Source organism: Pelophylax lessonae (genome assembly GCF_965119305.1).
Source record: "Pelophylax lessonae genome assembly, chromosome: 4".
NCBI classification, from domain to species: Eukaryota; Metazoa; Chordata; class Amphibia; order Anura; family Ranidae; genus Pelophylax; species Pelophylax lessonae.
Window position 1 is genome coordinate 480,079,290 of NC_138771.1, and position 23,315 is coordinate 480,102,604.

A 23,315-nucleotide genomic window follows, 5' to 3' on the forward strand; every position below is an offset into this window, starting at 1 on the left:
TGTAAGGGAAAATGGAGTATATGTTTTTTTGTAACTGATGGGGACCCCCCAACCCCTGTCCTTGGATCACTGTACTCACCTGCCACTCCTTGGAGCCCGGGACTATGAAAAAAATTACATTTGTTTTGTAGAGCTGGTAGCTGAGGAAAATCCAATCAGTGATCCTTCCTACTTTCTTAATATAAACATAAAAAAGTGATCATTTCTGGGTTCAAGGTTGTCCGATGTTGCCAGCAAAACAGCATATCAAGGACTCTTTGTCCTCAATCTGCTTAGGCACTGTGCAGGGAAGGTATCAAGGGTCTAATGAACCCATGTTGTCTCTATAAAGAGTACGGTACTTATTATCTGCATATGGTTCCTTTCACACGGCCGCTCCGTGTGTCCGCAAATCATCCCATCCGTTTGCGGATGATTTGCGAACATAATGTAAGTGAATGGCACTGCGGGTGTCAGCGGAATACCATCCGCTGACATCCGATTTTCCTCCTTTCAGTTCTGTTCCGTTTTTACGAATGGAACAGAACCCCATTTTTTCTTCCGTGTAAAAAACGGAAAGGAAGGAAAATCGGATGTCAGCGGTGTCATCCGCTGACATCCGCAGTGCCATATACTTACATTATGTCCGCATATCATCCGCAAATGGATGGGATGATATGCGGCCACACGGAGCGGATGACAGAAATGTCATCCGCTCCGTGGAAAAAAAAAAAAAAAAGTCCCGCAGTGGACCTTTCACACGGAGCGGCCATGTGAAAGGACCCTAATGCTGTCAAACTGGACTGTGTCATAGCAATACAGTTAAATAAAATAAAAAGATATACATTTAGTATAAACAATTAATAAAAATAAAAATCTTATAAATACGTAAAAATATTCCACAGACCCACATGTCTACATAAATGCAGATTGAGTAATACATATTAGGTATTGCCAAGAACACCAGAGTAGGTGCAATAATCATAGGGCCATCATTTATGGTTAACTTTAAGCATAAAGGTTTTTTTTTTTTGCATGGGTATTGTAGTTTGTTGCCATTTCACAGCATTTTGAAGCTTGATATATTTGGTATCTAATTACTTAATTCACTGATATCTTTTATATTTGTATTTAAAAAATGCAGACTAAATTGTGCATGTGTGCATTAAAAGAATGTTGTTGTATTTTTTACTGGAAATATAGATTTGATCTATTATCACTTTTTATAGGGTGTTACATTTTTTTTCCACTGTGTTTTTGGTAAAGTAGTTTGAGATCATGTATTTTTGACAATGTTTAACATTGAGACTTTTTTTTTTTTAATATAGTTGTTACACAGAGAATGGGCAAGATATGGAGCATTTTACAAATATCAACCTGTTGATCTAATAAGGTAACATAATGCTAGTTTGTTACAAAAATGGTATGTGCTATTTTATATAAAATCTTTTTTTTATGGTAATCATTTTATTGCTGAAATATGTTTTAAATTATCATTTATATTAGAATTACATTTTCTTTTTTTCTTTACTGAATATGTTGATGTTGTGAATAAATAAGGAAGAACAATTGCTTTATACATTATGGCCCTGAGGGTAGAAAGTACATATTGCAGTTTTTCCTATCTTTCTAGGAACTGTAAAACTGTAGATCCAGTACATGATAATGCACCCCAAGCTCCATGCTTAGTTTTCCAACCACAGCGTAGTTTACATGGGTCGCCAAAGGGGCAGTAAAAATAGGCAGATGAGCTGCAGTTTTACTGCCCTGGCTGCAAATTACCCTGATCAGTGGCCATGTTAGTAGGCACAGTAAAAATGATGTTTCATTTGGCAGATGGAATCGCTAGCAAACGTGATCCACTCAAGTGTGACTACGCTGCAACTGTTCTATAACAGTAATGTGGTTGCGGTGTGGTGATGGGGGCTTTTTTACTAGTTAAAACAGGCATTTAGAAGGAAAATATTACCTCCTAGTTATCTGACATATGCTCCCTTAAATGTTTTCTGGCACAGATCTCTTTTTAGAAAAGCGGTAAAAAAGGCCTTAAAGCTAGTTTATCATGTTCAGAAGTGTCTATTCCCCCCCCCCCCCTGATCCGTAGAAAGCCTTTAATGATTTATTTATATTGTATATTTGTATAGTTTTATTTTTTAATATTTTTAATGATTTTTTTTTGCAAATCAGTAAATTTTGACGTACAGTTTTAGCAAATCATTTATCGTCAATTTCATTTGATCAATAATATAATTTTATCTGTGTTGGTTACAAGAGGGTAAGTATACAATTTTAGTGAATGCTGAGGGTTATGCTAGTTTTATCTTAAAGGAAAAGTTTGGCAGAGAATAGGGTTAAAGGTTAGGTAAAGGTTAGGGGTTAGGTTATGTGGTGCAGAACATTTTTTAAATTGATTTGTTGGTCTGCAAGCTACAAACCAAAAATCACCACTGGAACCAAAAACCAACATGCCTAACATGCCTAAAGTCCAACTCTAGCCAGAGATTTTTATTTAGTTTTGGATAGAGCGGGTAAGGGTAAGAGCCTCTGTTGGGTTTTTTGATTTGCCTTCTATGTCAGGACAGGAAGTGATTGGAAATCTCTCCAAGGGGAATACCATCAAAAATGTAAGGAAAGGATGTGATTAGAAATCCATTCAAGGTAAATACCATCAAAATGTCAGCATTGGAAATGATTGTACATTTCTCCAAGGGAAATACCATCAAAATGTCAGGATAGGAAGTGATTGGAAATGTCTCCAAGGGGAATACTATCAAAAATGTAAGGAAAGGAAGTGATTCGAAATCTATCCAAAAGAAATGCCATCAAAATGTCAGGATTGGAAATTTCTCCAAGGGAAATACCATTAAAATGTTAGGACGGGAAGTGATTTTGAAACTTCTCAGAGGGAAATACCATCAATATCACAGCAGTAGGTTTAGAAGGATAGTAAATCTGTATTTGTTGTGAACAAAAATATTTCAATATCTCTAGTAAGAACACTATATTAAAACCATTAGAAAAAAGGAAAACTGACACATATAAAGACCTTTCAAATCTCTCATACTAAACAACATATACAGGGAAATTCAATGTAGCCCTAACAGCACTCTTCTGGTGGTAGTTCCCTTAAGAATCTGCCCTTTATATAAGGCAAGTGTTTTTACCAGCGTCTATAACATTACAAACACGTGGTTCTTACTACCGACACTTTAGGAATCCGTCACTATGGCAGTGACAAATTCTTAAAGAATTACCTCCAGTTTGCAGATTGGTGAACTGGTGGTAATGAAGACCAACTCTGGTTTGAAGAGGTATGCCAGTTCTCAGAGTGGTCTCTGCCTATGCTGGGAAGCTGTCATGTATGTGACAGCTTCCTGCACAGTGCTGTAGCCCTGGCCTCATTCAATGCTATGCTCATATTTGGGCTAGGGATGATCGAACGGTTCAAGTCGACCATCGGCTCGACCCGAACATTGACTGTTCGAAATTTGGCCGAATTCCTAACTTTTTGCGGAAAAATTTCGGAATTCGGCAACCAGAACCGCCCAAAATGCAATGGGACAGGAACTGCACTTTAAAAGCCCATGATTGGACCAGAAACATCAGTAAAAGCCAATTGAGGGGGCAGGAGGATGCTAGGAATGTGATTGGAGTGACTAGGGGGGTCCAGAGACCAATCAGTAGTGAATACGCCCCCCAGTATATAAAATAGCCCCGCCAAATCTCTATCACTGTAATACAGGGGCTGTGGAAGAGAGTGGAAGCAGTTCTATTACTCCTGCTGCAAAAGTGTCATTTAGCAATTATTAGTGTGAGGAAAGGGATATCTAGTGTAGTTAGGGTACTATATACCACTATAGTTAGATTCAATAATCTAGTTTCTGTAGGGAAAGTGTTAAGTGTCAGGGTGACCGTAGTGTAGTTTAGGGTGAACTGACTCTGCTTGCTATGCCAGGGTGACAGAACTCATCCATGTCAGGGTGACCGCCATAAGAAAAAGATCATTTTTCTTAGAATTAACAGTAGAGCAGGGATGGGGCTCCGCTCCTTGTATGCCAGGGTGACCGAATTCATCCATGTCAGGGTGACTGCCATAAGAAAAAGATAATTTTTCTTAGAATTATTAGTAGAGCAGGGATGGGGTTCCGCTCCTGTCACACCTGGGCGTTTTTTGTTTCAGGCGTTTATTGGGCTTTTTTGTGGACGTCTTTGGAGGCAGGCATGACATCTGAACTTCTGTGTAGGGGTATATATACACACATATATGTATATATACACATACACACATATAGGTGTGAAAGTAGCGGAACCCCATCCCTGCGCTAATGAAATTATTTGCAGGGATGGGATTCTGCTTCCTATATGTGTGTATGTGTATATATACATATATGTGTGTGTGTATATATACCCTTATACATAAGTTCAGATGTCATGCCTTCCTCCAAAGACGCCCAAAAAAATGCCCAATAAACGCCTGAAACAAAAACGCCCAGGTGTGAAAGTAGCGGAACATCATCCCTGCGCTAATAAAAATTCTAAGAAAAATTATCTTTTTTTTCTGGTTCTGGACATGCTACAGAGCTGAAACTTCACAGGTACATTTTTTAGACCCCCCAGACACTAAATCCAAAGAAATCTAATTTTTTTTTCCAATAATTTTTTCAATAAGTTCTCTATCAAAAACGACAATTTTTAAGAACTTTTTTTTGTGTGATTAATAGTCCCTGGGTCATGACCCAGAACCCTAGGCACTTTTTATGGGCATTTATTGGGTTTTAGGGCTTCAAAATTGTGTTTTTTGATTACCAAAGTTCGGGTCCCATTGATTTCAATGGGGTTCTGGAATCCGGACCTGAACTTTCGGGAAGTTTGGGTGTTCTGGTCAAACCGAACTTTTCAAAAGTTCGATCATCCCTAATTTGGGCAATGGCTTGTTCAGAACTGAGAAGCTAGTTACCCATCAGGCTTGCTTTACTTTTGGTTGACCGCACACAGCAGTGGGTAGATTTGAAATCTACTATTGAACTAAATAGCAGCTATGGATCCACCTGCTGCTGTGTGCTGTCAATCCAAAAGTAAAGCGGACCAGATGGTCTTCTTAGTTTCCTATCAGGCTGTGCCCACACCAGTACCAATCTCCTCAGCCATACGCCAGTCAATGTGACGGTTGCAGTGGCTGGGAAGGGAGGGCAGGAGTGAGTGTGCTTAGTAAGGTGTACAGAGTGAAAACTCCTTCCTCAGTGCAGATGTGGACAGATTCATGAACTTGACATTCACATGCCTGACAAAGAGGTCCTGCACAGCCCTGAAACGTTGTACTCTGTCTATGGTAATGTGATCATTCCACAATAAAGCTTTGGGATGAGACTTGATGATCCATTGTGTGCTGGCAAAAAATGTACATAGATTCATGTATGTGTCTGTCAGGTAAATGAATTGGGCAGAGGCACCAAAACATTTGGTGCTGCACCCCAACAGAATTCTAAAGGGTATATAATAAAAAGAGGAAAGGAGGAGGTTTTTGTTGACCGCAAAACAACAATAAGGAGAGGTACACCGATCTAGCACATTACCATTATACAATTTTATAAAATCATTAACCACTTTACCACCGGAGGATTTTGCTGTCTTACGTCCAGGCCACTTTTTGCGATTCGGCACTGTGCAACTTTAACTGACAATTGCGCGGTCATGCAATGCTGTACCCAAACGAAATTTACGTCCTTTTTTTCCCACAAACATAGCTTTCTTTTGATGGTATTTGATCACCTGTGCGATTTTCATTTTTTGCGATATTAATTAAAAAAGCGACAATTTTGAAAAAATAACAATATTTTTCTACTTTGACAGTTATAAATATCCAATATATTTAATTTTTGTTATATATTTAGGCCAAAATGTATTTAGCTACATGTATTTGACAAAAAAATTCTCAATGAGTGTATTTTTAAACGCTTTATGACCTGAAGGTTTTACCCCATTCCTGACCAGGCCATATTTTGCGATTCGGCACTGCATTAATTTAACGGACAATTGCACGGTCAAGCAATGCTGTACCCAAATTAAATTTATGTTCTTTATTCACCCACAAATAGAGCTTTCTTTTGGTGATATTTGATCACCTGTGCGATTATTACTTTTTGTGCTATAAACAAAAAAAGAGCGACAATTTTGAAAAAATAACAATATTTTTCACATTTTTTTATATTAAATTCCCCCCCAAAAAAATGTAAAAATCAAATGTTTTTATCATTGTAGGCCAATTTGTTTTCTGCTACATATTTTTGGTAAACAAAATCGCAGCGCTTTACTTCCTGTTTAACTGCAGGAGGATATTTTTTGGAGGTTTTTGTAGTCCGTCCTGTCCTATGATGACAAAACATCTTCTTTCACACAGTATAGTGAATGAGCTTTGCCATACCAAGATAGGGAGCGTTTTTCCAGACGACTCATTAATACCTATGGTCGAAACAAGGGATCTACCGATTATCGGCAACACCGATATATCGGGGGCCGATATGCACTTTCCCCGATATATCTGAATCGGCCCCTGAGGTTACCGATATTGCCGATATTTCGGGAAAGTGCATGTACCGGAGTGATGCCTGCAGCTAGAGGCATCACCCCGGTACCGGTGTCCATAGCCGACAGTTGGCTGACTTTTAATGACAACCGATGCACTGAGAAGCCGCTCGGCTGTCATTACAAGGAGTGGGAGGGAACGTCCCCCCCTTCTGCGGCTCGCCCGGGTCTCCCGTCCCACCGGGAGACTCGGGCATCCTACCTCCACCGCCCCTGAAGAGAAGACGCGATCAAAGCCGCATTCGGCTCTGATCGGGTCTCCATGTAAAAAACCCGGGAAGTGATGTCATGACATCACTTCCGGGTACTCGGCGCCGAATTAAAAAAACTGACAGCATTCAAAACAGCCAAACTTGGCGTTTTTAATGCTTTTCAGTGCCGAGGAGGGGTTTTGGGTCTTTTAGACCCCCAGATCCCTCCACAAGGAGTACCTTTGGAAAAAAAAAAAACTGTCCCAAAATATCGGCCGATACCGATATCCGATGACCAACATATCGGTATCGGCATTAAAAAAATTATATCGGTCGATCACTAGTCGAAACACTACTTAGGTTATTATTTATTGCCCAAAAGAGCATAGCTGCTAAATGGTTATCCCCCTATCCTGCCCTCTAAGGGGGATTAGAGATTTCAAGTAAACTTATGCTTTACAACAAATATATAAGAACATATATTTCTTATATGGAGCCCTGGTTAAATCACCCTGATATGATCCCATCTCTTTCATATTATCAGTTAGACAGGGCTAATTAAGATTTTTTTTTTTTTAAATGTACTATGATGAAGGATAAATAAACAATTGGTAATGGAAGATGAAAATAATGTCATTGTATATGATGTGCTTATACTGACCGAAGAGAGGGAGAGAAGAAACAGAGTAATACTACTCCTTTTTTTTTGGAGTTTTGTATGGGGTTTATTGTTCTGTTCTTTTTCTTGTTTGTGTGTTGGTTATGAAAAATTCTAATAAAGATTATTGAAAGAAGATAGGAAGTGTGTTTCTGGCAGGATCACCAGGTTAAATACAGGTAATAAAAAGCCAGAAAAGAAAAACGAATGCAGCCACCACATCTAAAGATTAATAAGCTGAATATATATTACATTTGTATTCCCGGGTTTTGATATCGTTTTTCTATTTACCAGTGTCCACTTCTAGAAAAAAATGTGTCATTTTTTGTGGGGACTTCAAACCAACAGAAAAAAAGAATTTGTGAGACCACACAGATGCCACAACCCTTAGTTTTTAGGAACTACAGCTATTTAGGAATTTACCTTACAATGAGTCCCAACATCCAGAGCTTCCCTGGAATTACGCTCCGCTTGCCTTGCCAAAAAACATGAGAAAGATTTGCAAAAAAAAAAAAAAAAAAACACAGACTTTTATTTCCTTGAGCTTAAGGGGACATTTTAGCAGATGCAGAGGCTACAAACCTAGCTGGGAAAAGTACCAAAACTGATTTGCATGGTTAATCATTTGGGAAGCTGGCAAGGAAACAATGACATCTGTCCTGCGGAAACATTATCCGTTGTTTCAAGAAAGATAGATAAGATCTGAAGTGGAAAGAGGCACTAGAACATTTTCGATGACAGACAAGTTGAGATCTTTAACCGCGACTCTTGATCGTGTATCATGTGATACACAGCTAATGAAAGATAGAAAGTTTAAGGAGTTAGCTCTCTCACAACAGTCTGCTACTCTATATTTTACACGTATCATTGACTTTACTAGCCATTTGGAATATCCGTTTCGTCTATCTTTTGAATGGATATCGGCATGTCATGGTTACCCAATCCGCTGAATGATAGCTTCATGTAGCTGTTTAATACTTATACATTGTTGCTATTTAACAGATTTTCACAGAGTAATTCAGTAATGGCAATTAACGAAGTACCAGTTTAGTAGTTGTCATAAAATTACTTTAACCCCTTAAGCCCCGGAAGATTTTACCCTCTTCCTGACCAGGGCCAATTTTGCGATTCGGCACTGCGTGAATTTAATGGACAATTGCGCGGTCGTGTGATGCTGTACCCAAATTAAATCGACGTCCTTTTTTTCCCACAAACAGAGCTTTCTTTTGGTGGTATTTGATCACCTGTGCGATTTTTACTTTTTGCGCTATAAACAAAAAAAGAGCGTCAATTTTGAAAAAACAACAATATTTTTCACATTTTTGTACATAAAATTCCCCGAAAAAAAATGTAAAAATCAAAATTTTTTAACATTTTTGGCCAATTTGTTTTCCGCTACATATGTTTGGTAAAAAAAATTGCAATAAGCGTATTTTGATTGGTTTGCACAAAAGTTATTGCGTTTACTAACTAAGGGAAAGATTTTTGTCATTTTTGTTGTTTTTTTTTTTTACGAGTAATTGTGGCAATCTGCGTTTTTTTTTTTTTTGCAGGACTGCGACATTGCGGCGGACAGATCGGACCCTTGACTGCCATTTTTGACACTTTTGGGGTTACCAGTGACATTACTACAGTAATCAGTGCTATACATATGCACTGTTACTGTAAAAATGACACTGGCAGGGAAGGGGTTAACTTTATTGGAGAAGGAGGGGTTAAGTGTGTCCCTAGGGGCGTGCTTCTAACTGTATAAGGATGTGGCTTGTTGTGTAACAACAGAGAAATACGATCCTGCATAGCAGGACCGTATGATCTCTGTTATTACACAGGGGAGAATGACAGGCGGCTGTGTTTACATCAGCCGCCTGCCTTTCTCCCTCTCGACGGGGAGATCGCGAGTGACCGGCGGACATCGGGTCCACCGGTCACTCGCGCGGACATGTTAGAAAAAGAGCGGGGGCGGGAGCGCGCCTCCGGTGGCGCGTGCTCGCCCCCTAGAGGCTCACAGGCTAGCGACGTAGATCTACGTCACTTTGCCTGTGAGGGGCTGACTGCCGACGTAGATAGTCGTGCGGCGGTCGGCAAGTGGTTAACCACTTCAGCCCGGGAAGGTTTTACCCCCTTAATGACCAGGCCATTTTTTGCGATTTGGCACTGCGTTGCTTTAACTGACAATTGCACAGTCGTGCGACACTGTACCCAAATACAATTAACGTCCTTTTTTTCCAACAAATAGAAATTTCTTTTGGTGGTATTTGATCACCTCTGCGGTTTTTCGTTTTTGCACTACACACAAAAAAAGAGCGTCAATTTTTAAAAAAACACCAATATTTTCTACTTTCTGCTATAAAACATTCCTATTATAAAAATTTTTTTATCAGTTTAGGCCAATTTGTATTCCGCTACAATTTTTTTGTAAAAAAAAAACCCCAAAAAGTGCATGATAATTGGTTTGAGCAAAAGTTATAGCGTTTACAAACTACGGGATAGATTTATGGAGTTTTCATATTTTTTATTAGTAATGGCGGCGATCAGCGTTTTTTATCGGGACTGTGACATTGCGGCGGACAGATCGGACCCCCAACTGACCTTTTTGACACTTTTGGGGGGACCAGTGACATTACTATAGTAATCAGTGCTAAAAATATGCACTGTTACTGTATAAATGACACTGGCAAGGAAGAGGTTATTACTGGAAGTGATCAAGGGGTTAAATGTGTTTCCTATATGTGCTTACTAACTGTGGGGGGGGGGGTGGATTGACTAGAGGCAGAGAGAGATTGTTAATTCAGCTTAGCTGAATCACACAATCTTTCCCTGCCTCTCTGACAGGAGAGACATCTTACATTGTTTACATTCCAGACGGTTCTCCTGTCAGTTTAGCCGAAGACTGCGGGAGGCCGGCGGCGATCGAGCTCGCTCCTCCTGCAGTCTGTCTCCTGCTGTGTCTTATCACATCTACGTGATTATGCATAGCAGAGCTGCCTTGTCCCAGTAAATCTGCGTAGGGCAGTCGGCAAGTAGTTACAGGGTAACTCAACTTTCGTGGGGAAAAAAAAATCAGCAAAAAAAGAAAAAAACAATATAGCATTTGTAATTGCGACACAAATCAGATTGCAATTGAATGTTTTTAAAAATGAACTTTCCTTTTCAATCTGCAGCTGTTGTATTTTCTGAAAATGCAATATGGCTACCTGGAGGTGTTCTGTACATAGAATGTATACTGACCACACCCCAGAAACATCATTTCCTGCTTGTGTGATTGGCTCACCAATTTGGCTCACCAATTTTCCCAGAAGTCTGCCTAAGATGCAAGTCAGATTTCTGGCATCCCCTGCAATAAAAATGTCATTTTTGGTGAGATACTCCCAATAGGAACACGGGGTGCAGACCCAGCAGCTTTGCTTATTAGAGCCCTGCAGCTGCCACAGCTGATAGATAATTATGAAACCACTCCCATTAGACCCACTCAGCACAGAGGCACAGAGAAACAAACAGGGATTTCTTCAGAATAACAAAAGGTAGGAATCTGCAACAAAGTTTGTTAAAATCCCTGCAAGGTACAGCGATCACCCAGAGGGGAATGTTTTTTCTCAAAAAAAGTGGGGTTATGCTTAAAAAGTCCAACTATAGGACGCATTTTTTTTTTTTATTTGCAGCTCCTGCTGCCATTCTCATCTCCTTCCCAGTGCAGTCTCCCGAAATAGTTACATTTTGCTAAAATAGATGTCCTCATAATGAAACCCAGTTTACTGAGGACAGCCTTTAAATGCAGGACTTTATGGACCTACACCCTGAGTGGATGTCACCACAACGTTCTGCACACACATTGATGCAAATAGTAGCAATGACTTCTAACTGGAGATCCACTCTCTGCATCATTAAAACAGTATTAAACCCAAAAGCAAACATTTATTAAATTGCAGCTTACCAACCCTTAGATGTGATGTCTGCATTCTTTTTATTTTGTAGGCTTTTTTTCTCCTATTGGCCTGGCCAGTAAGTCATTTGTAAGTTATTTTTCAAAAGAAAAAGCTTTCTTCCAGATGTATCAGTTTACAGAGAAGAGGCAAATCATTTAACACTGTCAGGGGTGCCTACAATGATCAGCTTATATTCATGTAAAGTGGTATTAAAGGCAAATTTGATTTTGTTTAAAAAAAAAATAACAAACATTTTACACTTACCTGCTCTGTGCAGTGGTTTTGTATAGAGAATCCCTGATCTTCATCTTCTCAGGTCCCCTACCGGTGCTCCTGGCCCCACCCTCCTGCTGAGTGCCCCCATAACAAGCAGCTTTCTATGGGGGCACCAGAGCAGGCTCGCTCCCAAGCTACTGCTCTGTGTGTTAATTCACGCACAAAGCATGGCTCAGCCGCTCCCCTGCTCCTCATTGGCTCACTGTCTGTGATTGACAGTAGCAGGAGCCAGTGGCTGCTGTCTCAGCCAATGAGGAGGAAGAGACCCGGGAGAGCCCCAGCTCTTATGCACATTGCAGGATCGAGATGGGGCTCAGATAAATATTAGGGGGGCTGGGGGGCATAGAATGCATGAAGGTAAAAAACCTTGTGCCTTTACAACTACTTTAAGTAAAACCTTTATCAAAAAAGGAAAACATTTGTTTGCTGTAACTGATTATATTCATGCACACTGGGGCTTTCCTAAACGGTGGTAGGAGAATAGCGGTTTCAAAAACACACCTAAGCTGCATTTTTGCAAAAGCATTTAGGAGCGTCAAGCGCTTGGACGTTTATTCATTTCATTGGCTAGAATATTAGCCCTATTTTGGCCATTGAAATGAATAAATGCTCAAGCGCAAAACATGCCTAGTGATTAGGCACATTTAGACACGTTTACACATGTTTAGGTGTCTTTTGGCATACTTTCAGTCAAAACACAATGTGCATGAGGCCTAAAGTGTGAGCTGGAGTTTAGCTGCATGTCTGCTAGTACATTTAACACCCCCACCCCCCCCAGACTGACAATGCTGCTGTCTGCTAGGCCCCCGGTTCCCCTTCATCCAGAGATGTGTTACTGGCCTGTAGCTAGGTGCAGTCTTCTTTCTCCACTGCAGGTGGTGCTCAAGTGCAGTGGCATTGCAGGGGGAGAGGAAGTCAAGGGGAACATGGTTTCCTGGGTCACTGGGGGAGTTATCAGATTGGATGCTACTGCCTCATGTGATACTGGCGGTCATCTTGGGTCAGGCAGAGTCTAGTTAAAGGCCCTGGCTCCCAGGCTTGCCACAAATTGTGTGTGAGGGTAGTATAGGGACAAGTCGCCCATCTTACAGGGACAGTAATATCAGTAGGGAGAGGTTCCAGACGAGTATGGAAAGAGCAGGGACTTGATAACCTTCCTGGAAGCTTTCCTGTTTGGGCATAGACCAGCCAGGCCACATTCTATCTATCGAGACAGACGCTGTCAGAACATCCGGGGCCTGCTGTCCAACGTTCTCTACAACATTCTGTGAGTGCACGGGTTGTTGGTTTATCTTCTTGCCAGGTAATTGTGCTTGTTTGGGCTTTAATTACAATATAGTTCTGTTACTGCATCTGAACTCTGAGTGTTTACTGCCACCACGCCACTCTGCAACTCCGCACAGGCCGGATCACCAGGCCTAAAGAAAGGAAAATGAATGCAGCCACCATATCTAAGGATTGATAAGCTCCAATACAATTACAATTTTGGCTTTGGGTTCAATACCTTATATACTTCTTCATTTGTACCCTTCTCCCATACACCGCAGCTGACACAACAGAAGGAGAGAGGAAATCTCTCTAAAGTAAGGCATTTGTCACTAGAACAGGTGCCCCCCATTGGGCAATTTCTTTTCTATTCCTGTTACAGTGACAATTGTAAAATGTTGTATTCATATCTCATCACATCCCATCCCTTTCTTTCCCATGGACAATGGTTACCAGGACAAATAGAAAGGGTGAACCTCCACCAGCAGGGACACAGAAAGCAATAAATACATAATCTTAGTGTATGTAGATGAAACAGCTCTTCAAATTGCATATAATGTAGTAGACTGTACCTCATGCATCTTGTGACAATGGGTACAGCACCTACAATTAAGCTATCTAAACCATAGTGGACAGATGATGACCAGCACTCCAATTTGCAAATAGTAGTACTTACTGAAAATACATGTGACACTGACATTTAAGGGACAACGGTCCCCAACTTCGAAGGTAAAATATATAGGTGTATATGTTGTTCTATACATTTACAGCCAGCATTTTGGTAATTAAGCAATTGTATTTGTAATTATTAAAATCGCGTATAATACACCCACCCTTTTTTAAGAAAATGTTTTTTTTCTCTGAGTCTTTAACTTGCTGTGTTCATTTCAGAAAATATTTTGGAGAAAAAATTGGACTGTATTTTGCCTGGCTTGGTCTCTATACATGGCTGCTAATTCCTGCCTCTTTGGTTGGGATAATAGTCTTTCTGTATGGATGTATAACCATCGATGATGACATTCCTAGGTAAGGCTTAAAGGAAATCTTTAAACATTTTGGATCAGTTTTATTAGTCTATGTTCTTAGCCTGACTTTTTTGTATTTTTTACTTTGTATATAAAATCTCTTATCTTTACAAATAAATATTTCGTACTGAACACATCCATGAAAATTATGTCAAAGCATTATGTTTTTTTAAAGACAAGAGCAAAGCAGAAGCTATTTGCTTTCAGACTGTGGGGTTGATTTACTAAAGGCAACTAAACTGTGCACTTTGCAAAGGGCAGTTGTACTCTGCATGTGAAGCTGCTCCAGAGCTTAGTAAATGAACAGAAGCTGTGGAGACTTCCATCATCCAATCATGTGCAAGCAAAAATGCTGTTTTTTTTTTTTCATTTTCCTTGCATGTGATTGGGTATTCTTTACAAAGTAAAACTTAACCTCATTTACTAAGCTCTTGAGCAACTGCAGTCTATTTGCATTTAGTAAATCAACCCCAGTGTCTCTCTCGTATATGCTGGCGTATAAGATGACTTTTTAACCTTAAAAACATCCCACAAAAATTTGGGTGGTTGTCTTATACGCGGAGTATAAAATGTGAACCTTAGAGAACACCAGGTTTAGGGCTACCAAGCTGGCCCAACACGAATGTCCCTAATCTGTCAGCCCTCTGGATGTGCGGTAAAACTGTATGTACCGTAGCTTCGGCTACATACTGTATACTGCGCTGAGCCAATCGCGGTGAGTGATGTATTCTATTGATGAATATAAAGCCTGGTCAGATTGGCGGAGTCAGAGAGGCGAGCTGATAATGTTACAACCTCTGACTCAGCCAATACAAGCTGGCTTTGTATTTATTAATAGAATACATCGCTCGTCGTGATTGGCTTAGTGCGGTATACTGTATGTAGCCGAAGCTACGGTACGTACAGTATTACCGCACATCCGGCGGGCTGACAGATTAGGGACGTTCATTTTGGGCCAGCTTGGTAGTCCTAAACCTGGAGTCCTCTTTAGGTACACATTTTATATTCCTGCCTGATTAGTGGATGTAAACGACTGCTAGACAAGACCCCATCATGGGGGGGGGGGGGGGGTAGTCTTATACGGTGAGTATAGCCCAAAACGTATTTTTAACTGTAAAATTAGGGGGTCGTCTTATATGCCCTGTCCTCTTATACCCTGGCATATACGGTAATTAAAAGTCTCTGATCAGCTGTACAGAGGAAGAGGTGGTGAGTCACTCCTTGAAACATTAAGCTGTCTGTGTGTAATCTGAGCTTGAGCTATTAAATTCTCCAAACAGCAGAATTTTTTCAGTATAGTATATTGAAACTGGACCTTCCCCTCATCTGCTAATACCTTTAGTAAGTATAACTGCTTGCCCCCTCCTTTAATGTGTCGTCACATGTTAATGGGCTATTCTTCCTCCTCCTGATATTGTACACGGCCAGACCCCATCAGTGGGTGCATTATTCTTCCTCGTTTAGTGCCAGTCCTCTAAATAACAAGCCATTCCAAATCTTAAACAACGCAAACGTTAGATCTGGAATAGTCTCCCTGGAAGGCACTGATAGTGTGACCTTACCATGGTGCACCTGTGATATCAGTACCTTGGGGATATCAGGAAGTACAAAACTAAAATGTAATTTTAAGAAAAATGAGTTGACTGCACAAATTACATTTATGAAGTCTATGAATGGGCTTGCAGTGCTGCATACACAATGCATTTTTGTGTTTGGGGGGGGGGGGTCAAAGGGTCCATTTAAAGCTAGCATAGTATAAACGTGAAAAGGACCCTGGAGCTACATTTACTGGCTGGGAAAATTGATATGAAATTTTTCCTACAATTTAATTTTTGGAAACCAAAAGTACTTTAAATCCCAAATCCATTTTGGCCATTTACAGCAAATATTGGTCCCAAGCAGCCTGTCTAAGTAAAAAAAGCAGGTCCCTGATTGCTGCACTCACCTATCTTCTGCACTGTTCTCCACAGACTTCAGCCGCCAATCCTCTTCCAGGCTGGATGACACCCTGAATAATTCAACCCACTCACTTTGAACCCAGGTTATGAAGGCTTTGGGCCCATAAGAAAATGCTAAGTGCCCCAGGTCTCTGCAACCTTTAGAATGTGACTCCACTGGAAGGCAAAAAGGGGGCAAAAAGGCTTTGAGCGCATCCTTAGTTAAAAAAAAAAAAACCTTCCTTTGAGCTTCTTACTATCCCTAAAATAAGGAGCACCAGCCACCATGGATGCACTTGGGTGCAGTTTCAGAGATGCCTTACAAATAATGAACGCAACAATAGAAAAGTCTTTATATTGCGCCATACATCTTTGTAAATTGAATGGGAAAGTGACGCTGGTTCTCTTTGGGCTTCCACAGTAAAGAAATGTGCTACACTGACCAAACCTTCACCATGTGCCCACTATGTGACAAGGCGTGTGACTACTGGAATCTAAGCTCTGCCTGCAGTACAGCACGTGCCAGCCACTTATTTGACAACCCGGCCACTGTCTTCTTTTCTATTTTCATGGCTCTTTGGGGTAAGTAAATTCATAGATTATTTTAAAAAAAGTAATATATAAAATTTAAATCAACACCACACAAAGGATGATTTAATGCACAAAAAGGAAGGAAAAAAAAAAGAACAAGAAAAAAAAAACACTTAAAAATATGTTACCCCATCATTTTATATCCTGTTCTCTTTGTATTCCCTACTTTGTGTGAAATTCCTAGTGATCCTGCCCGTCCTAATGCCTTCCTATTTCAAACTGACCACTCTAGGCATGAGAGCACATCCATGTCAGCTTTCTGGCTGTGCTGGGAGAACAGCCTGCCTGCCCTCCAATGATCAGACTTGTGCTGACACCCCTGCCCCCTCTGCACAGCCATTCACTGGGAAGATATGTGCACTGCTGTTTTTCCTCCTCCACTTTTCTAATTTCCTTAGCCGAGAACAGAGGTTATGTGATCACTCGTAGTGAATATGATAAAGTGCAAATGTCAACCAATGTGTGTGAATATGGATATCAGCGCATATATCCGAGAAATTGATATCATAAAAACGGCATATATATAATATAAATAGTATAAAAAGATCAACATGTAAACTTCAGAAATAATAAAGGAACTAAGTGCAATCACGTGGTAAAATATATAAAATCAATATAAAATAAGTGACAAGTGACCATTGGTGATAATAAAAAAATTTGCCAAGTGCAAGGATGTAACTGTATCCAAATATCAATATAAAGTGACTAGTCACTAGAAAGTACTGTATGAGAGAACAAAAAATATAAATATATTAAAAAAGTTATAAAGTATAAGTGCAATAAAATATAAGAGAGATGATCGATGGAAATATGATCGATAATATAGTGGTTGACTAGAAAACTAATAACTTAGTGGCCAGTACCAATAAAATTTGTATATTCACAAGTGAAGATGGTGGAATAAAGTGTGATAAGTGCAAATAGTGCAGAAAGATTGTGCAAAAAAAAGCTATTTTGGCTGAAGTGATAATCAAAATAGCCAAATAAATAGCAATAGGAAATAGTCCCAGAAAATTAGTCCAAATCCTGAGAGAATTGGTAAGTGGATGAAATTTCAAGGTGACCCCGTGGTGGGTAACTGGTGAGGTAAGGGGAAATCCCACTAATAAGTAGCCTACTAACCAGATATACCCACCCCACACAGGAGTATAGAGCAGGTATTAAGGTGTAGATTAAAATCCTTTTCCTGGCTCCTAACTTCCTTCCAGGTGGGGGGGGGGGGTGTTGGAGTTCGTCCCTGGGGGTCCCGGGTGTCGCCAAAGGAGGTATAGTGTATGTAAATCCTCTCCGGTAAGAACAAGTTCAGATGTTTTGCCTGCCTCCAAAGACCCCAAAAAAATGCCTGCAACAACACACCTGGGCGTTTTTTTTTTTTTTTTTTGGCGCTAGCGTTTTTTTGGGCATTCTTTTGGGGTCTTTGGAGGCAGGCAAAACATCTGAACTTGTGTATAGGGGTATATATACACACATACTTATATGTATTTTTACACTTACACATATATAGGTGTGATAGGAGCGGAGCCATATTAGTGTTAATTATTTAATTAGCGCAAGCATATATTTCTGCTACTATCACACCTATATATGTCTAGCTGTATATATACATATAAGTATGTGTGTATATATACCCCTATACACAAGTTCAGATGTTTTACCTGCCTCCAAAGACCCCAAAAAATTCCCCAAAAAACGCTTGTTACTAAACCGGCAAGGTGTGAAAATAGCAGAGCCATATCCCTGTTCTATAAGTGACCTAATACAAACAATCTTTTTTTTCTCGTTCTGGACATGCTACAGAGCTGAAACTTCACAGGTACATGTTTTAGACCCCCCAGACACTAAATCCAAATAATTTTTTTTTTTTAATTTTTTCAATAATAAGCTCTCTATCAAAAATGAACATTTTTAAGAACTTTTTTTGTGTGATTTATAGTCCCTGGGGCATGACCCAGAACCCTAGGCACTTTTTAGGGGCATTTATTGGGTTTTAGGGTTTCAAAATGGTGTTTTTTGATTACCGAAGTTCGGGTCCCATTGATTTCAATGGGGTTCTGAAATCCGGGCCGAACTTTCGGGAAGTTCGGATGTTCTGGCCGAACCGAACTTTTCAAAAGTTAGATCATCTCTAGTCATGAGTTGTAGATTTTTAATTTTTAGCAGGGCTTCCCCGAGACCAGCAATTTATTTCAAGGGTTCCTCTGTGTTGAAAAGGTTGGGAAAGGCTGTTCTAGAGGGTTAGTTCACCTTTACCAAAAACTGCCTAAGGAGTGTCTGTAGATAAGAACAAACTGTGCTGTGTTTGGTAATGTTGGATAATGCCCTTTCTATTTGTGAGGGCCATTTACCTCCCAAAGCCTCACTGTAAAACTCCCAGAGATTCCATTACTCATTACTTCCTTGTTGCTAAGATGCTGCTGAGATATTCTCAGTGGATTCAAATCCTTTTGCATGCACTCTTCCTTCCCTGTTGCAGTAGCTCTGAGCTACTTGAGAACATAGTGGACCGCACATGTGAAGAGGTTTGAGAGCCCGCTCCTGTGATGGTGAACGTGAACAGTAATGGCTGGAGGTGTCTTATCAACATCCTAGCACCAAGGCAGTATGGGATGATGCCATCTCTAGGGGTTTTTCAGCCAGGCTTCGGTAGGTATGTAAATGGCCTGCACCTATAGCCAAGTCATTATCGAATTTTGTGAAGGGGTTTTGTGAAGGGGTTTGAGAGCCTGCTCCTGTGATGGTGGGGGTGAGCAGTAATGGCTAGAGGTGTCTTATTAACATTCTAACTGCAAGGCAGTAGGGGATGATGCCATCTCTAGGGGTTTTTCAGCCAGGCTTTGGGAGGTATGTAAATGGCCTGCACCCATAGCCAAGGCATTATCAAATTTTCGTTAAAGTTAAACAGTTTGCTTTTATTCACAGGCACCCCTTATCTGAATAGGCATTTTTTTTTGTAAGGATGAATTAACCCATTAAACAGTCAGCTATCAGTTTTAGAGTGACATGTTCTTATGAAATAAGTGAAAATCCATTGCTGAATAGGAGACCCCCCTAGGTGGGTGGAGCCTGGGACCTGAGAGATCTCTCAGCTCACAGGCATCAACTGAAACATCAATATTGGGTGGGCTGACCCTTTAAGACTTTCAAGAAAGTTAAGACTGGTGATCCTTTTTGTACATCTGAAACTGAGTAGAATAAACCTCTCCAAGTCAGACACTGGATCCTTATGTAAGCCTGACTCATCTTGAATTTGAGCGTCCGGTTACAATATGTTCTCTGAGCAGAATACTCCGCTTATGTTGGACATTCTATGTGTTGATTGACACTCCCATTGTGCTGAGCGGAGCAGGGTCATCTACTCTTACCCATCGCTAGCAGACAGTGCATAGATTGCAGGGAAACTGTCATACATTATTACTCACATGTACATTTCAGGAATAGGACAATGAGCGATCTCTGCTCCATTGATTCGGTCTAATTGGGGGAGGGGGTGCATTTATCCTCAGTGACTTTCTTGTTCTTTGAAAAAGCAGGCAATTTGTTAAGAGGCTGCGATAATGGCTCTGCGCTCATATTCCACTCTGATATCTGATTGGAAAAATTCCCTTTTCCTGTAAAAATGAAACTCTGGCTTGAGGGTATAGCTAATTGTAAGCTTAGGTTTAACTAGAAAGGGGAATTAAATAATGCCCTTTACCCTTACCTTAAAAAATAAAAATCAGGTTTATTTATATAATATATTTCTTGACAACACATAATCTGCATGACTGAGCACCGGTAAGGGCCATACACACTATACAATTGTAGATTTACCAAAACCATATAATATAAGGTCAAATCTAAACACTTTCAATTGGTATGCAATCAGGCAGGCCCTTGCACTACATAGTTAAATGTAAATCTAAAGGAAATCTAACAATAAAAAGTTGTATAGTATGTATCCAACTTTAGAGTCTTAAAGCTGGATACACACTATACAACTTTTGTTGTTTAATTGTCTTTAGATTTACCTTCAACTATGTAGTGCAGGGCCGGCCTGATTGCATACAAATTGAAAGTGTTTTAGTTTGACCTCATATTAAATGGTTTTGGTAAATCTAAAGGAAAAAAATCTAAAGACAATTGTATCGTGTGTATCCAGCTTATGGAATAGAACTGTTGTGGATGGTGTTTTTCTTGTTTAATATGGAACTCATTGGGGTTGATTTACTAAAACTGGAGAGTGCACAAAATCTGGTGCAGCTGTGCATGATAGCCAATCAGCTTCTAACTTCAGCTTGTTCAATTAAAGTGAATGTAAACCCTCACATATACCCAGTAAAGTGAACAGCCTTAGATGATACATAGAGATGAAACAAATCTCCCTATATACGTTTCACGTGTATATCTGCCGTCTTCAGCTTGCTATATTCTTTAGAAAGTCCACATTGTGTTAGAGATTTTTTTTCTTCCTGTTCAGCACTGGGTGTGGATTCTTGGCAAACACTGTGTGACAGCTAATTGGAGGAAAGGCACACCCCCCCCCCCCCACTCCACATAGGTAGAAGAACAAAGATATTTGCAAAGCTGTGCTGTGAATAGACCAGCGATCTGCTAATCTATTTATAGCACCCACCCCAACACAAATTTCAGACTAGTTTTATTTCAGTTGTCGGAGAACTTTTAGAAGTCATCATGCTGATAACAGAAGAATAGTAGAGAAGAAGATAGATAATCACCCGTGCCAGGAAGCAAATAAATATATAGAATACTAAAAATGAAATCTTGTGATATATAAAAAATATTGGACTAATTAATATATTAGCCACATTCTAGCCATTTTTTAGGGGGGTTAATTTGAGTTTAACCCTGTACTCATTATTGTGCTTAAACACTTTTTGTCTACTTTCAGCAAGCGCTGTGTTGCGGAAGTAGGTGTGCTCATCTTCTTCCCATTTCCTGAACAGAAGAATGGGGCAGCAGAAAAACACAGGACTTAGGGCTTTGGAGAGAGATAGGAAAACACTACAGATATATGTGCTTTGGCCCAATTTCATGAATCAGGTTTACATCCGCTTTAAGCTTAGACCAAAAAACCTGGAAGCTGATTGGTTTCTGTGCAGAGCTGCACCAGATTTTGCACTCTCCAATTTTAGTAAATCAACCGCATTACATGGTTGTATTTTAATATTTCTGCCCTTGGGTTGGATTCTTCTTGGTATGTCGCACAAAGATTCACTTTAATTTTTGCAAAAAAAAACCAACTAAAACTGAAAAAATAAATATCTTTTCACTCTACTGCAGCGCAGCTCAATTCCTAACTCAATTGTGACTTTTGCATATTAATAAATCCCCAACACAATACATCAACAATTTTACATAAAAGATACAAAATAAAAAATAAAAATGAATGCCCTATTTGCTGGAAATTAAATGCAATGGTACTTCATAAATGCTCTATTAACATACTCATATTGAATACATATATGCGGAATATTTTTATATAATAATATAATAATTATATTCTGATGCTGGCTGTGGCTGTCAAAATACAATAGCTGCAGAGGGAGATTACTCCACCTGCACTGTATATTGTGGATGGGGAGATCTTTTAGATTATTTTCATCCACAGGATAGATGAAATAAATCTATGTGTGTTTACTTTTTGGAAAAAGAGCAGTAAAACACAACCATTGTGTAGCAAAGCAAACCAGGAGGAGGAGCCTACATATTGAGCAAACATGGCTACTGCATCCACATACCTGTGCAATTCCAAATATACAAAGTAGACATAAAAACAATGTTTTTTTTTTTTTTTCTATATCTGATGATTAAAGACTATACTGTACATACCCCTAGATATGAATTATAGATAATGAACAATCGTATCTCTTTCTTTCTGTCCATGTTGGATTCACTTTAACTGGTATTCCTTTTGACTTCCAGCTACCTTATTCCTTGAACACTGGAAACGCTTGCAAATGAGGTTAAGCTACTTTTGGGACCTTACAGGCTTGGAAGAAGAAGAAGTAAGTCTTCCATATTTATATATTTAAAAAAAATGAATAATAAATGCCTAATTAAATTGACAGGCAGATACTGACCTGGCACCAGTACTGCAGAATGTTCTGTAAAATTCTAAACTGCTCAGTGAACATCAGTGTTCTATTGCTGATTATAAGCAATAGAAAACCTTGTTTTAACATTTAAACCCGATGTGATTTCAAAAAGCAAAACAAGATCTACAACTTACAAATGTGTAAAATGCTGCCCAAGGCTGGCAGCACAAGTGCCCATATGCATGTGCTATATATGTGCATTATTATTCTTTCTGAATAGTCCCTATGCCACTATACCAGTGATGGTGAACCTTGGCAACCCAGATGTTTTGGAACTACATTTGCTATGATGTTCATGCACTCTGCAGTGTAGTTGAGCATCATGGGAAATATAGTTACAAAACATCTAGGGTGCCAAGGTTCGCCATCACTGCCCTATACGGGGAAAAAAAATGAATGCAGTGTGAGTTGTGGGTCAGCGCAGTGTTCAAAAATAGCATAGATCAGATAATAGCAGTTTTTATTGTGTTTAGTTAAGAAGTTAATAAGAACCCTGTCAAAGTGAAGGGACTGGCTTAATTCAGCTGAAGATAGGTGTGAGAAGAGCCTTAAAAATATGACTTTCTAAAAAAAAAAAAAAAAAAATGTATGCCTTCACCGTTCCCCAACATTATAGTCTTAGGTGTTTTATAGTCCCACGCTGCTCTGGGGCTTGCATGGTGGCTACAGGACCAATGTCATGACAGTGAGCAAAAGGCAAAGCTGAACGGTAGGGTAGCAAGCTATAGTACCAACCAATCAGACTGCAGAATTCAGATTACTGAAAGAGGAATTCTGATTGACTGAGATGGG

At 39.7% G+C, this 23,315-nt stretch overlaps 1 protein-coding gene across 1 annotated transcript in view; it reads left to right on the forward strand.

The window, feature by feature from the left end:
• ANO2 (anoctamin 2) overlaps positions 1 to 23,315 on the forward strand; it is a 373,778-nt gene that overhangs the window by 133,031 nt on the left and 217,432 nt on the right. Inside the window, exons 9-12 of the mRNA XM_082255012.1 lie at positions 1,308 to 1,372; positions 13,767 to 13,901; positions 16,259 to 16,419; positions 22,351 to 22,433. Of these exons, the coding sequence (XP_082111138.1) occupies positions 1,308 to 1,372; positions 13,767 to 13,901; positions 16,259 to 16,419; positions 22,351 to 22,433 (444 nt within the window). The remainder of the gene's footprint in view (positions 1 to 1,307; positions 1,373 to 13,766; positions 13,902 to 16,258; positions 16,420 to 22,350; positions 22,434 to 23,315) is intronic.